The sequence below is a fragment of the Lutjanus erythropterus genome, chromosome 3, assembly GCF_056507025.1.
Source record: "Lutjanus erythropterus isolate fLutEry1 chromosome 3, fLutEry1.hap2, whole genome shotgun sequence".
NCBI lineage: Eukaryota > Metazoa > Chordata > Actinopteri > Lutjaniformes > Lutjanidae > Lutjanus > Lutjanus erythropterus.
The window spans coordinates 16,224,208-16,239,253 of record NC_139319.1 but is presented as its reverse complement, the minus strand read 5'-3'; the positions used below and the strand labels follow the sequence as shown (position 1 = coordinate 16,239,253).

Here is a 15,046-nt window from a genome sequence, read left to right as displayed (position 1 = left end):
AAAGGCTGTCACTCACACTCACTGTTGCACAATGATAACCAAGTTTGAGCAATGTCAAAGCAGATATTACAGTGCCATCTTCTGGTGCACATTTTCAACTACTAAACACTGAATTACTAGCACTTTATATGCATATACAGTATATTCTATACATGTAATGGCATAAGGCCAAAGATGGACTATTTGGATATTGTGCCCTGAATAGTTAATATACAGCATGATAGCCTGGATTTTATGTTCACTTGTGTTAACACTTCACTATAATACTAAATTACCTTAAAATAAATCAATAATCCAAACAAAAATTTAGAATGTAATTGCTAATATATATTTGAATTTATAAGAATCAACAATTCATACTCAGTAGACTTCTATGCGAGGGCTCTGGCGTCTCAGGAAGTACAGGGGGGTGGGGTTAGAGAGGGGGTGCCCTGCTCTCCATATGCATATACAATGCTCTCTTTACTGCAAACCAAACACACCCCTCCTCCTTTCTTGCAATGTGTCCAAACGGTTAAAAGAATCTGAATCTTTGTGAGCCAAAAGTACAACACAATTTATCCATTATGCAGTTTTATTGATCAAAATTATGACAATTAAGCATTACAGAAATCACCACTGACTGGGCTACAATTAAATCTAACAAAGGAGATGGTTTTTAGCTTTGGGGGGGGCAACAGGTTTGAGTAACATTCAAAACAGGATTTCTTTATGATGTTAGGCATTTGCTTTACACAGAAACTGGATATGAAACAGTAACAATATAAAAACATAAAACGCGGTCATGTTTTAAAGCTATTACACTTTATTAAGTTAAGAAGATAAACAAAGTTCACAATTTGACCTACTTTATCGACGTCTAATTGGTTGAATGTTGTGTTGTGTAAACTGCAAACATGTATTCTGCCCTCTCTTCATTTAATAACAGTGACTTTACTGACAAAAAGCTTGACGAAAGTATTCTCTAAACATAACACAGTAGTTTCCTTGCAGAAATAAATTGCACCATGGCACTGTTTCGGGGCAGCGTCATGTTTTGTGACTGCAATGCCTTTGTGGAGGCGATGGGCGGTTCTGGACGCAGATGGCGCTGTTGAGCATATATTTTGTTTCAGTCCCGTTTCCCTCCATGGTTTCTCCTCTCTCCGACTAACTTAGCGTTTGGCTCAGTTCATTATACAGTCCTATATTCTCCCTCCATTAGGGCATCTCTGCCTTTGGACTGAAGATCCCACCAAAACCCAAGAGAGAAAAGTTTAACTTTCATAGGGCAAGATGGACATGAGAAAGAGGATCCACTTGGAGCTAAGAAACAGGTCACCGTCTGATGTGAGTCGTGCTTTTTAAAACCAACCCTTAGTTTTCTGGCTAGCCCTTGCTAGCCCAGCTTGCTACTTTTTTTGCTTTGCGAGTGACCTGTGTGGCTAACGTAATGGTGACCACATGGGCTTTAGATTATGTTTCTCGTTTATAATAGGGCGGAAAACACTCGCACAACAAGCTTAATCCGCTATACTGTTCTGGATTGGGCGTATAAGGGCAACGAGACGAGAAAAGCTATATTCAATCGTTACTTTGAAACGGCGATTCCTCAGCTTGCTGGCATTATTGCAGTGCTTTAACCGTTTCGCAGCCTCCTTGGTCAGTGGTGCACACACGATTCGGCTCGACTCCACCGTTGTAGCACAATTAGTAAACTTCTTTTTACGCTGATATGTGAGGAAATTTTCCTCCTGCGCCGCGTTTGGCATTCATAGAGTGGTATATTTTATACAGACCTTGGAAGCCATGTTTGCTGCTAGCATAACTGCTAAAATGGGGCGCTTTTTTTTTTTTTTTTTTATCACAAATGCTCTTTACAACTCCAAGGCGTTCGTGCAAAAATTGAATTTCGGTAACGTGTAGTCAAACGATCACGAGTTATGCCCTGAAATTTCCGTAGAGTACGTTAACGTTAATATCAAATGGCCAGATTCAGCAGCGACAACAAAAAACAGTCACTTGATTCACGAGTCATCCATACCTTGACCATTAAGCGTTCAGCCAGCGTTACTCTAACCTTAGCAAGCTCGTTTTTACACAAACTATATCAGATAGCCAACTGGTCCTGCAATCCTGATCTGTTAAAGTCACGTTTAAGCTGTTGCGATTTGTAAGTTTTTTGAAGGGAGTGTGCAGCAGTTAATTCCCTAAAATAGCTTGCACACTTTGTGTAGCGGCTACGCTGCCCTTCCGTCTAACATTGCATGTACCAGTCTAAACAGTGCACACTCATTAAATGAAGTCTGGCGATCAGACTCATTCAGACAGCAGCAGCGGCCACCTAACTTAGTATTTTTGTTCCCGCCATATTACCCCCATTCGCTACACCGATCAAAGACAACAAAATATATCCACACGTGAACTCAAAAACATGATAAACAGCGATTCTCCCTTAAAGTTATCGTCAATTAAGCTTAACTTGACGTTGTTTGCAACTAAACGGCTCGATTTGTCGGCTTCATTAACCGAGCCAGCCTGCCTGAATGACAGGGAGATCCGGCGCACCGCGCTTCATGCGTGGGCAGCCAAAAACTCGACGGCCGGCGTTTCATCTCGATTCATGCATGAAATAAAACTCATTTAACATCGAAAAATATCTTAGGCAATGTGTAAGTAACGATAATTACTCTTTCTAAACAGCCTTTTTTTGCCATTGAAGTGTTCAGAGAACTGCATACTGTATCTCAGGAATCGCCATGTTGTCATTCTGTCGTCTTTGAAGCTCTGGGAGAAAGGAACTGTCTCCATCTTTGTTTTTACTAAATTTCCGTTCTCAATATATTTCCTTCGCCACTTCGACCTGAAAGCGATGCAGTACCCTGTAACAAACTGCCAATAACGGTCGTTCGCTCGACGACAAAGAATATTCCACTTCCCCAATGAAAGCTGGTTTAACGAGAAAAAAAGAAAATCTTTACTAAGGGTGTATTCGCAATCCTTTCCGTTGCTGTTGGGTTGGCTAATGGCGGGCAGACAGACAGAGCTCTCTAGCTGCTCCTCTACTGCACGGCAGCGTTTAAAAGGGGCAATGGCTAGCCTGTAGCAAGCTAGCTCACAAAAATCATTGCATTTGTCATTAGTGACTGCATCAGCAGGCCATGGGAAGCTACTGCTTTGCTCTTCCTCGTTTCGAAGAAACCAACTCATTAACTGTCGAGCCCGGATATATTAAGCACACAGTGATTCGGGGTGGTTTTAGACGGAGACACAGTGTCCATTTCGGTGTTTTACACGAGAAATCGTGATCTTTGACGGTTGACAACAACTTTTTTTGCAACGTTTTTGTCCAACGCTGAATTGCGCAACCAGTGTTAGCTTTAACTGACTCAAAGTAACTCCGCCTTCAGACTTGTTTTTCTTATATTTTACAGCAAATACAAAATGCCTTTTGATTATTTTGCACAACGTGAAGGGCCCTTTGTTTAACAACAACATCACCTATTAAAAGCATTATGGTTATGTTGCTTTCTAGCTTATTTTATCGATGATTTAGTTTGCAAAATCACTTTGTTTTGTTTTAGAAAAGACCGTTTGTAAAAATATTTTTGAAATGTTGTAGATTTGGTTTATTTTAGATTAATCATGATTTAATAATGAGTATAGCTTCACTGAATGCATAAAACAGCAGAGATTAGGGCTGAGCAAAATATTTAAATAGAAATATCCAAATTAGGGCTGCACAATTAATCACAATATCATCGAAATCACAATATGGCTAAGTGCACCATCCAAATTGCAGAACCAAATTTCACTTTCTTAAAAAAGGAAAAATGTGTGAGAAAATATTGTTTTAATGAAGTACTGTAGAGTTGCATAGATGCCCTGGCCTAAAAGTCTTGTTCCCCTGATTTAAGAAAAAATGTCTGTTTGGTACAGACCCCAGTAAAAAATAAAATTGTGATGCAAAATTGGTCATTTCTACTAATTATATCGTATACTGCAATCACAGCTTCAGTGAAAATAATCGCAACATGATTTTTTTTTTACTATATCATGCAGCCTAAATCTAAATGTAATAAGTGTAATTGTTTGATAAAGGTAAAATCTGGCCTGACATACCATAATAAATGAAGACCTGTGGTCTTACAGAGATGCCCAGGCCTGCAAATCATATTCTCTAGACTTATGGGAACACGCTGGTTTGTTGCAGACTAGGGATGAACAATTAATCAAAATTTTGTTGAAATTGCAGTGTGGCCTATTGCGATTTTCAAATCACCAGAGACCAATGGTGTTGGAATACCATTTTAAATTAAATATTAATGCGCTGTTGAGATGTCGTGGCATACACATCATGTTCTACAGACTGAAGAAAACATCTTTGGTACAGATCCCCATTGAAATCGCACCATAATCATTTGAATGCTTTTCAGTGAAAATGAGAATAATGATATAGATATTTAAAAATTCTCATTCAGTCTGATATCACAAATCATATTGCAATTACAATATCGGTCAAAATAGTTGCAATTAGATATGTTTTCATAATCATTTATCCCCAGTGCAGACCCCAGCAAACATGACATCGACATATTTATTTATGAGTGAAAATGAAAAGCAAAAATTACCACTAAAATTGTGATCTTACATATGACTTTTAAATTTTTTTATTCATTTTTTTGCATGTCTTTCAGCCCAAGTGTAAATTGATGCTTTTTAATGCGATGTTACACTTTTCTGTATTTCAGGTACGAGAACTTGTTCTTGACAATTGTCGATCATTTGAAGGAAAATTCGAAGGCCTCACAGCTGATTTCGTCAACCTGGAGTTCCTCAGTTTGATAAATGTTAACTTACTAACAGTCTCCAACCTGCCTAAACTAGGAAAACTCAAAAAGGTAAACAAGTCTCACTTTCATAGCTCCATGTAAAAGCTGAATTGTGACACGTGTCAGCGAGAGTAATATTTCCTTTTACTATCTTTCAGCTGGAGTTGAGTGACAACAGAATCAGCGGCGGCCTTGATGTTTTAGCAGAGAAACTACCCAACCTCACACATCTAAACCTGAGTGGCAACAAATTGAAAGACATCAGCACATTGGAACCGTTGGTATGCACTCGCCACATACATCCATCTGCATGCAACATTGTGTTTTTGTTGTCTTAAATCATGTTAACGCAAAATATATTATAATTAGAAAAAGCACTATGAAAAATCATACAAAATATTATTCACACAGCTTTGTCATTGTAAACGTGATTACAGTAAATCATATACATACATATATTTTTTTTTAAATATTCTGTATATTTGGATATTAATATTCTAAAAAGCTCTTGTTTCGCTTGAACTGACCCTGAAAATTTCCTTGAGAGTTCCTCCTCATTGAAAGCTCATGTACTTAATATCCATGTATATGAATTTCCAGTAATTATTTGACTTTAGACCTTTGAGCAAATTCTTCTAGTAAAGTTCTAGAAATAGAAATTTATTCTGTCATCTAGTAGATGTTCTACTTACTACTTCTTCTCTAATTCAGGTAAGAAAATTAAACTTTATAGAGAAAATAATCACATAAAAAATCCAGAGAATTGCGTATCTAAATCCAGCATTGCCGCAAAGTAGTTATTCTTACAATGTCCTAATACAACCAGAGATATTATGCACACGAGAGCTAAGTTGATTAATCGATCAAAAGAAAATTGTAAACTATTTCAAAAATCCATTACTTGTTTAATTTTGTCACTTTAGGCTCTATAAAAAAACAAAGAACAATTTCCCAGATTTTTTAGGCTGACAGTTAATCGTAAAATTTATTATATTAATCGCTAATGAAAATAATCGTTAGTTGCAGTTGCAAGTTAAAAATACAGTGATGGAATTACCTGAACTATCGTGGCTAACATGGTTAATGCACTGTAATGTACATTCACAACATATACAGTCAGTACAATAGTGTATTAAACTGTTTAACTGGTGTCATTGAGACTGAATGAAAATAGTATTTCTGTTGCAAAAGAGAAACTTGGGAGCAGCAATAGGAATTATAACGCAACATAGAGGTTATTTTTTTATTTACACTCCATATCAGTTATCAGGACAGTTTAATGTCAGTATAACCTGTGTGTTTTAATGTTAAAGAGTTTGCAGTAGGGAGAAACTTCAAGGACAAGAGCAGAGGCTGTGATTCGGCTAATTGTTGCACAGTTTTTTTTTTTTAACCTGCAGATAAAAATTTTTCTTATTTGAGATTAATTTTTTCTGCCCAACAAAATAAAAACTACAAAATACTCTGAAGTAATTAAATATGTGTTTTAGATCCATTTAATTGGAATACCGGCCATCTCTGTATACACACATTGGCATGTAGTATCGTAAACTCGAGACATGACCATGACAGCAGTTCAGTGGCAGTTTCTCATCGCAGCTCTTCACTGCATTTGATCAACAGAAAAAGCTGGATAACCTGAAGAGTCTGGACCTGTTCAACTGTGAAGTGACAAACCTGAACGACTACAGAGAGAGCGTGTTCAAGCTGCTGCCTCAGCTCACCTACCTGGATGGATATGACATGGAGGACAGGGAAGCTTCTGACTCTGACGGAGAGGTGGACGGAGACGGCGTAGATGACGATGAAGATGAAGGTAAGACATCCTCGGCTTCTTGCTGTAATGATACAATTTAGTCCACAGTAACAGCTGTTAAATTGAATATGTGAGTAATATACTGCTAAATAATATGAGAACACAGTTTAATGTCATGATAGCTGCCTGCCTGGAACTTTACTTTGATTTTCAACACAGCACAATTGACCCATCCTAAGTCCTGCCCCTTTTTGTTCTGTCCTCCAATAACAGCAGAGTACCCAGTGGAGTCTCAGTCAGCTTTCTTCTTTCTTGTATTTAGATATACTATGTGCTTGGCTTGTCTATGTTAAAAAGAAAAACAAATTTTAAGAATGGTTGAAAGATGATGCTTGGGGACCCGCACAGAAAGCAGCATAGTCACACCTAAGCTTAGCTAAACGCCTGCTAACTAGCCAACTAATGACTGATACAGATTAGCAAGATAGTTATCTAGCTTTTTCCTACAGAACAAAACACTTGCTAACAAGCTAGCGAACGATTGATGTAGATTAGCTAACTAGTTAGTTCTTTTCAGCACAGACAAGCCTAGCTTATAGCATGTCTTAGTACAAAGAAACAAGAAAGGATAAAGTTGAACGAGGTTCCAAAAGGGGCGGGACAGTTACTGTGTTTCTCACCTTGAACATTTATAACTGTTTATAACGGACTTTGTTTACAGTGTGATTTCACTTTCTTTGTCATTGACTGATTGTTGTTACTTTTGTATGGCAGAGGGAGAGGAGGAGGAAGACGAGGACGGAGAGGAGGAGGACTTTGATGAGGAGGATGATGATGAGGAAGATGAAGAGGAGGTAGAGGGAGAAGAGGATGATGATGAAGTCAGCGGCGAAGATGAGGTAACAAAAAAACAAAAAAGCTTGATGGGAATTATTGGGCTGACCGTTTTCCTGCAAGGACTTCAGATGCATTTTTTTTTTCTGTTTTTTAACTCACTGAATTTTGTTTACCAAGGAGGAAGATTTCGGTCAGGATGGGGAAGTGGATGAAGAAGATGAAGATGAGGATGAAGATGATGAGGGTATGCACTGTCTCCTTTGTTTGAACACTCCCTTAAACATAGTAAAAACGCAATAAACCCGGGGCACCTCAACAACTTACAACAGCACAGTAAACTTATTATACAACACTCCCTTGATCTCTTTTCATAAAACCTCAATTCCAAAAAAGTTGGTACTCTGTAAATCAAATAAAAATCCCTTTTCATCTAAATTCAGTTGAATGCTGTACAAAGACCAGTTATTTAATGTTCAGATCATTGAATTTAATTGTAAATATGCACTCATTTTGAATTATATGCCTGCAACACATTAAAAAAAAAAAAGTTGGGACAGGGGCAACAAAAGACTGGGAAAGTTGAGGATTGCTCAAAAAAAGCCTGTTTTTGGAAATCATGGACACTGTGCCCACCAGACTAAAGAGTAAAAAGGACCATGCAGATTGTTTTCAGGGCTAACTTCAAAAGCCGGCATCTGTGTTGATATGGTGGTGTGTCAGTGCCCATGGTATTAATGCTGAAAGGCATGTAGAGATTTTGGAGCAACATGTGATGCCATTCAGTCAACGCCTTTCTTCAGGAACACTCCTGCTTATTTGAGTTAAACAAAGCCAAGACACGTTCTATACATGTTACAACAGCGTAGCTTCATAGTAAAAGAGTTCAGGCACTAGACTGACCAGCCTGCAGTTGAGACCTGTCTCCAGCTGAAAATGTGTGGTGAATTATTGGGGGGGGGAAAAAAGAAATCAACAACAGAGTCCCCAGACTGTTGAGCAACTAAAGTCATATATCAACCAAGAATGGGAAAGAATTTCACTTTCCACACTTCAACAGAGTTAGAGTCCTCTGTTCTTAAATGCTTACTGAGTGTTTTAAAAAGAAAATGTGGTGTATCACAGTGTTTGACAAACCTCTGTCTCAACTTTTTTTTTGGAAGGTGTTGCTGGCATCAAATCCAAAAATGAGTGTTTATTTACAAAAAAACAAAGTTAATCAGTTTGAAAGTTAAATATCTTGTTTTTGTACTGTGCGAAAATAAGTTGAAAACGTTGCCTATATGAAGAAATCTCACTGATTTTGAAGCATTGATAGGCACAACAAAGTCAGTCTATATACAATTAGCTACCTCAAAAACATACATTTACTTCTAAGTTACCCTTCATGATTTGGGCCAAAATCTTTGTTTGAATTCAACATGTTACTTAATTATAGTCCTATTCTTCCTGTTTGTGGTTACTCGTGATTATTAAAAGCCAAAGTGCAAAATCATTCTACACAGGCTACAGGTTCTTAAAAAGTCTTAAAATGTCCTAAATTTCATAATAGAATGCCTTTAAGTATTAAATAGTCATAGATTTTGTTTTAAAAGGTATTAAATATTTATTTAGTAGTGCAACATGCCTTGTAATATTTAATCAAAAATCAACAACAGTTGAAGAAGCTGACTAGATTAATTTTACAATAGACTGTAAAGCCGTGTATTGACTATAAAGTAAACCACGACTTACACACAGACATAGAAATTGGTAATTCTACCTCAATATAACCTCATTTCAGACACTAGCTGTCGGACAATTGTAGTAATTAATATTTTTAGGGACAAATATATTTTTTGGGCACTAATAAATGTATTTGGCAAATATTCTTTAACTCAACCAGTTCTTGTCATTTTTCCTTATTTATTAAATTTGAACTGATAATATATCTTTTAACACCTTTATTTTCACATTTAATGTAAATTTGGCTTAAGTGAATCAAACTGTGGCATTAGAAAGTGTTGCACTGAACTTGGTGATACGTGTAGACACCAAGAGTTCATATTATCATATTGCCTTTTGTGTTTTTTAAGTGTGGTGATGTTTGTGGGCAAAGGTCAGTAGTCAAACTTATTTAAACTGCGGATGGAAAAGGCTGTTTTGCTATTAAGGAGGACGCAGGACGGTCCAGTAGGGACAATGACCCTCAGATTTTACATGTTATTTGTACATAAGCTGCAGATTGTTATTTAAGGAAATGTGCGTATAGAATGTTGATTACATGAACATTTAGGGGTACAAAGGTGAACTTGATAATGACTAATAAAAACCTAATATCAGGAATAATATGACACCTGCTGGTGGTTCTGTTGACAGTGGCAGATTTGTGCAGAGGAGTTCTGAAAGTTCACGGAGCCTCTGCTTGAGTGATTACTGATAACCGACCCCTCCTAACACAGGCCTATCTAGAACTCGATATTTTTGTCAGTTGTACTTAAAGAGATATAGCACACAGATCAGAGGTACATACTGAGGATTCTTTTATTTATTGCCAAGAAAATGAACTAGAAATGGTAAACTGGAAGCATGTAAAAACCACCAAATATAACCCAGTGGATGCAGAGACTCGAAAGGGTTTATTAGAACATATGACAGCAAGTGTATAACTGAAAATGGACATTTTATACGAAGGTGATGGGCTGTTGTAATAGACTGTAACAGAATAGCACTAATACTATTGTTGTATTCCTCTGGAACTGAAGCCGCTCTGCTACAAACGCCTCCCCTCTTTGCGAATGTCATTCTTATTTATTTGATTTAATTTATTGAATTATATATTTATGTATTTTATCTATATCCGTATAAACAAGCCTATCTAAAGTAAGACATTATACTTGATTAGTTACATGTAAAAAATGGTAGAATGTTAATTGAAAGATTTAAACAGAAACTGAGTGAAACTTGAAACTTCAGGTTAAATCCTGAAAAATGTCATTACTGAAGATACATATCTTACACTGGTTATTTTGAGCTGCTAATTGGTGTAACATTATAACATGTAGAGACAGCAAAACACGATAGGGACCATTCTTAAACGCTGCCCACATTCCCTGTCATCACACCAGAGCAGACTTGTTTCTCAAACTTTTTTTTCTGGGGACCCACTTTTTAAAAATAACAAACCATTGCTGCCCAATTCACAACGGGCCTAAACAATTAATTTATTAATTAATCTTGGGAGTTAATTTGTGCATTACTGAACATTCCTGACCATTTTTACTGCCATTTCCACACCACCTTATATTATCTAAACGTGTATATATAGATGTTAAATACTTTATAAATGAGAAATAAGTGTTTTTAGGCTGAGTTAACAGGCCATCTTGAAGTTGAGATAACTCAAAATTTCAAGGCAGCTTACTGTAACAGATTTTTCAATCAAATGCTTAAGTTTTGAAAAAAAAAAAAAAGAAAATTGTAAAACGTTTTGCTGATGTAGTTGAGATAATTAACTTTTCTTCTTTAGATAAACTTGAGAATCTTTTGAGTTCAGAAACTCAAAGAAAATGTAATTCAAAAATTATTCACAGTGAGCTGTGAACCTGATTTGTCATTATTTGGGTGTTTGAAAATTAAATGGTTTCAACTGAAAATACTGAAATATTAACCATTTACTTTCACTTCAACGAGGTGACTCAATAATTCTTGAAATACATGAACTCCAAGATTTAAGTTAATCTGAAGATGAAATGTTGTTTTTACATCATAGGACATGTTGGCCAACTTCATAAATGAGACAAAAAAGTACATTTAGGCAGAATTAACAGGTTCTCATTTTTCCTCTCATCAGTAAAACAATACACACATTTTAAATGCTTTATAATAGGTGTACTGCAGATAGACAGATTTTAAATGTTGCAGACTTTCTTCCATAGTCTTTTATTTATTTATTTGGTGACCCAAATAAAATCTCCTGTGACCCACCTGTAGGTCATGACCCAGTCTTTGGGAATGACTAAATGTTTGATAATGCTGAAATATTTAGCACTAAATAAATGTAAATAAGCCTTGATATTTTGTAGATCTGTTAATGCTGTGTAGTGTGATTCCCGAAGGACTAAAGGACTTGACTGAGTCCTGTTGTTGTTGTTGTTGTTGTTGTTGTTTTAAAATATTCCTTCTATATTCACGGTTTCATGATCTTGGCACCGCTGACACACCACATGACACAGATTTTCTCTTTGCCCCCAGAAGCAGAAACTGGCAAAGGCGAGAAGAGAAAGCGAGACCCAGAGGATGAGGACGACGACGACGACGACGACGATGAAGACGACGATTAAGAGCAAGACTGAAAACGAGAGCCTACCGAGTTACCCTTCCTCCCCCCACAAACCCGAACGTCCGCCCTCCTACGACTCGCACCGCCTTTGTAATCCACGTCTACCCCCCCAGCTCTGAGCTCTTTTTAAGGGGCAAGACTGTACCGGATGGGTGGGCCATGTGGAGCTGCCCTCCCCCTTTTTTTCTCCCCCCACCTCTCCCCACGGAACTGAGAGCCACCCAACACCCTCCACCTCACCCACCCCACGGCCCCGAGGTTCTCAGGCAGCCCAGCACTCAGCATTCCACAATTTCACTGTCGACCCCTCTTTATGTATTCCCGTGTGAGGACTTTGGGACTGGTATCTAGTTTTGGGTCTGTGCTTTTAATATTTTGTTGGATGAATTATTTTTTGTTGTTGGGTTTATTATTTCTCATTTTTTGTCTTTTATTTTTTTTTTCTGTTCCTTATTTTTCCCAATAAAATTATTGCTATAGCAGCTGTGCAACCAGCGAGCCATAATTTTTAGTGTGGCCGCCTGTTGCACAAATCAAGGTTGTAGCTACATTTTTACTTTCTGTATGACAAAAAAAAAAACAACTTTGTAAATAAAATGTTAACATTTTGTGCTTTTCTCTCGTCCTGCCTTGCTTTTCTGGTGTCCCAAAAATTACGTAAAGGCATGAAATGATGGTCATAAGGTCCCTTTCTTTCATCTGCCCCTGCTCTTATGCTTACATCATGTTCTCTCTAGAGCTGCAGGGATTAATCAATTGTCAGATATTTTTTTCCACTTGTTTTGATAATCGGTTGAGCAACTTTTTAAGGAAAAAAAGGTCAAAATTCCCTGCTTCCAGCTTCTTAAATGTGATTATTTTCTAGTTTTTTGACTCTTCTATGACAGTCAGCTGAGTATGTTTGAATTGTGGGCAAAACAAGATCCTCAAAGATGTCATCTTGAGCTTTGGGAAGCTGTGATAGATATTTTTCGCAATTCTGTGACACTACAGACAAAACAATTAAAAGAGAAAGTAATCAACAACAAAAATAATTGTTACTTGCAGCCATACTCTGTAGTGACGGAGACTGTTAACAGTTCACACTAAAGGCTTTAAAAGAGGTTTAGATTTTTTTTTAACTTATCTATGTTGATGCAAGACTCACATGCCAATTTGTATTTGGAAAGAGCTATTAATTGCTGTAATCATTACTCCTCTCTAAATTTGCCATGAGACTTTTTTTTTTATTCAAAACAATGTAAGAGAGGAGGGAGAGAATCCACAGTCTTCATTGTGTGTAAAGCGGTTTCTGTGGTTTTGTAAAAAGTTTGAAGTAAAAACATCTAAGGTTTAAGTCCTGAAATGTCAACACGATTTTGACGTGTCTTAAAAATTGATTGGGTTGTGAAGGTAATGTTACATTTGTCCCGCTTTTTCATGTGTTTGGAGGGAGGGGGGGAGTTGTTGATCACATCGAAACAACTACAAAATGAAACCAACATGGACCCTCTCTGCACAAGCAAGGTTAACTCCTGCTGCTTCTATACAAAGAAGAGCTAGGTGAGGTGTTTCGAACCATGTTCCTGTTTCTGGCATTGGCTAGAACATATTTTTTTGTTGCCAGAATTGATACGAAGTAGGTTTTAGTTGCATTCATAATATTCTTAAAATGGACTTCAGTTTCACTTGTTGAAACCTGCAGAAACCCTGATAAAAGTTCAGCAGTATGAGGCCAGTCTGAGATAGTTTAACCCGTGTATATCTTCCAAAGTTGAGTCTTTTTAGTACGAAATTGCCTCCATTAGTAACATAAAGTGAACTGGTTTTGGGTTTTTTTTTCTGAAAGGGCTGACTTTGGAAGATTTCCATTCGATTTGTCCAACTCAAACTACCAACGTCTCATGTTAGCTTTGGCTAAATGCATTTATGCTCAGAACTGCAGACTTTGTCCCCCATCTCTTACATTGGAAGAGGAAGAGGTCACTTCACAGACTTTATGGAAATTAAAAATTGAGCACAGCAGTGGTTCCCAGCCACTTTTTTGCCTCGATGAGACCATGACAAAGTAGTGTTTATTTAGGAACCCCAATAACAGGTTGCATATTTGTATGAGCTGTGGGCAGTCAAATCTTTCCTGGTTGTTTCATTTGAATAACTTTTATAGGGTTGAAGAGGAAACAGTGTTGAGGATTTTACAAGAATAAAAGATGAGAGAAAAAATAAATTTTGTATATAGAAAAATATGGTATGTGTTTTCTTTCTTTCCCATCTTGTTAATGAATCAATGACCCTTTAATCTTTTGACTTCTTGGAGGTTCCCAACCCCCAGTTTGAGAAAAAGCACTTAACAGCAAACAGTAATTTTGAATGCACACATGAGCAGGTAAGTAATGTTTTAAAACATATAAAATGTGAACCTGTCCTTTTAAGTGTGTTCCCATGTAAGGTTAATGTAGGCTGGGGCTGTATTACAGAAACTTCCTAACTTGCAGATCCTATCTCAACTGTTTGTTAACCATGGTAATTAGGGTTAGAACCTTATTTATGGAAAAAGCCATTACTGCTCCTATCCTTACTTATAAGCAAACAATGCAGGAGTTTCCTGAAAAAAAAAAAAACAATTCTCATAGACTCATACAAAAATAATCCCTCTCCATCACCATCCACAACCCACCAGAAGTTAGTGTGTGTGTGTGTGTGTGTGTGTGTGTGTGTGTGTGAGAGAGAGAGAGAGAGAGAGAGAGAGTGTGTGTAGTAGGGCCTGCATCCACAAAGACCCTGTCCTCTGTCCTTATTTTCTCTTTTTGCTGTTCTCAGGACGGATTACCAACCCAAAATGTTGGCATTTGATGTCTTGAGAATGAAACACAACAGTCCACTATCTGTCTGGTGCTTTTACAAACTGCAACTGACTAATCCTAGTTATTCAGCCATTAAGATAAGACATATAAGTATTACACAAGCATCTTAACATTCCCACATCTCAAATTAATTCTCCTAACTTTAGGGTAACCATTAAGCTGGCCTAAATTTAACTTTTCCTCCTGTAGTAGTAGCTAACTTACTAACTAGCTAATGGTAGTGTTAGCTACTTTAGCTAACACTACCATTAGCTACTGTTTGCAAACGATAAAAGTTTGCCTGTAGCTAATACTGTATGAGGCTCTTCTAAGATTAAGTCAAGTCAGTATCTCCAAAGTTAGACATGAAATTGGATGAAATTCCCTCTATTAATAACAAGATTTGTTTTTAAAAAATAGAGTAATTTCGGAAAATTCCCACTTAAATTAGCCAACTCAAAAAAAACAAATTCTCACATTTCCTTTGACTAGCTGCAACTTT

The 15,046-nt window shown here is 37.1% G+C and overlaps 1 protein-coding gene across 2 annotated transcripts; it reads left to right on the top strand.

Annotated features, from left to right (window-relative positions):
* The first annotated feature begins 664 nt into the window (after positions 1-664).
* Positions 665-12,330, top strand: anp32b (acidic (leucine-rich) nuclear phosphoprotein 32 family, member B). Of its 2 annotated transcripts, none has more exons than XM_084715199.1 (7): positions 665-1,329; positions 4,731-4,880; positions 4,970-5,092; positions 6,435-6,627; positions 7,342-7,466; positions 7,582-7,648; positions 11,638-12,330. In XM_084715199.1, exons 1-7 carry the CDS (start codon positions 1,276-1,278, stop codon positions 11,721-11,723), a joined length of 798 nt encoding a protein of 265 aa, XP_084571325.1. In that variant the 5' UTR covers positions 665-1,275; the 3' UTR covers positions 11,724-12,330. The 2 variants fall into 2 exon arrangements, with proteins under 2 accessions (XP_084571325.1, XP_084571324.1); XM_084715198.1 differs by having other exon boundaries at positions 676-1,329; positions 11,635-12,330.
* Positions 12,331-15,046: the final 2,716 nt, after the last annotated feature.

What these genes read in the sequence shown, in the direction of transcription:
- anp32b (XM_084715198.1), top strand. Translation starts at nt 1,276, where the DNA reads ATGGACATGAGAAAGAGGATCCACTTGGAGCTAAGAAACAGGTCACCG. An exon ending in AACTAGGAAAACTCAAAAAG is followed by an intron (nt 4,881 to 4,969) that starts GTAAACAAGTCT and finishes ACTATCTTTCAG; the next exon opens with CTGGAGTTGAGTGACAACAG. An exon ending in AAGTCAGCGGCGAAGATGAG is followed by an intron (nt 7,467 to 7,581) that starts GTAACAAAAAAA and finishes TTGTTTACCAAG; the next exon opens with GAGGAAGATTTCGGTCAGGA.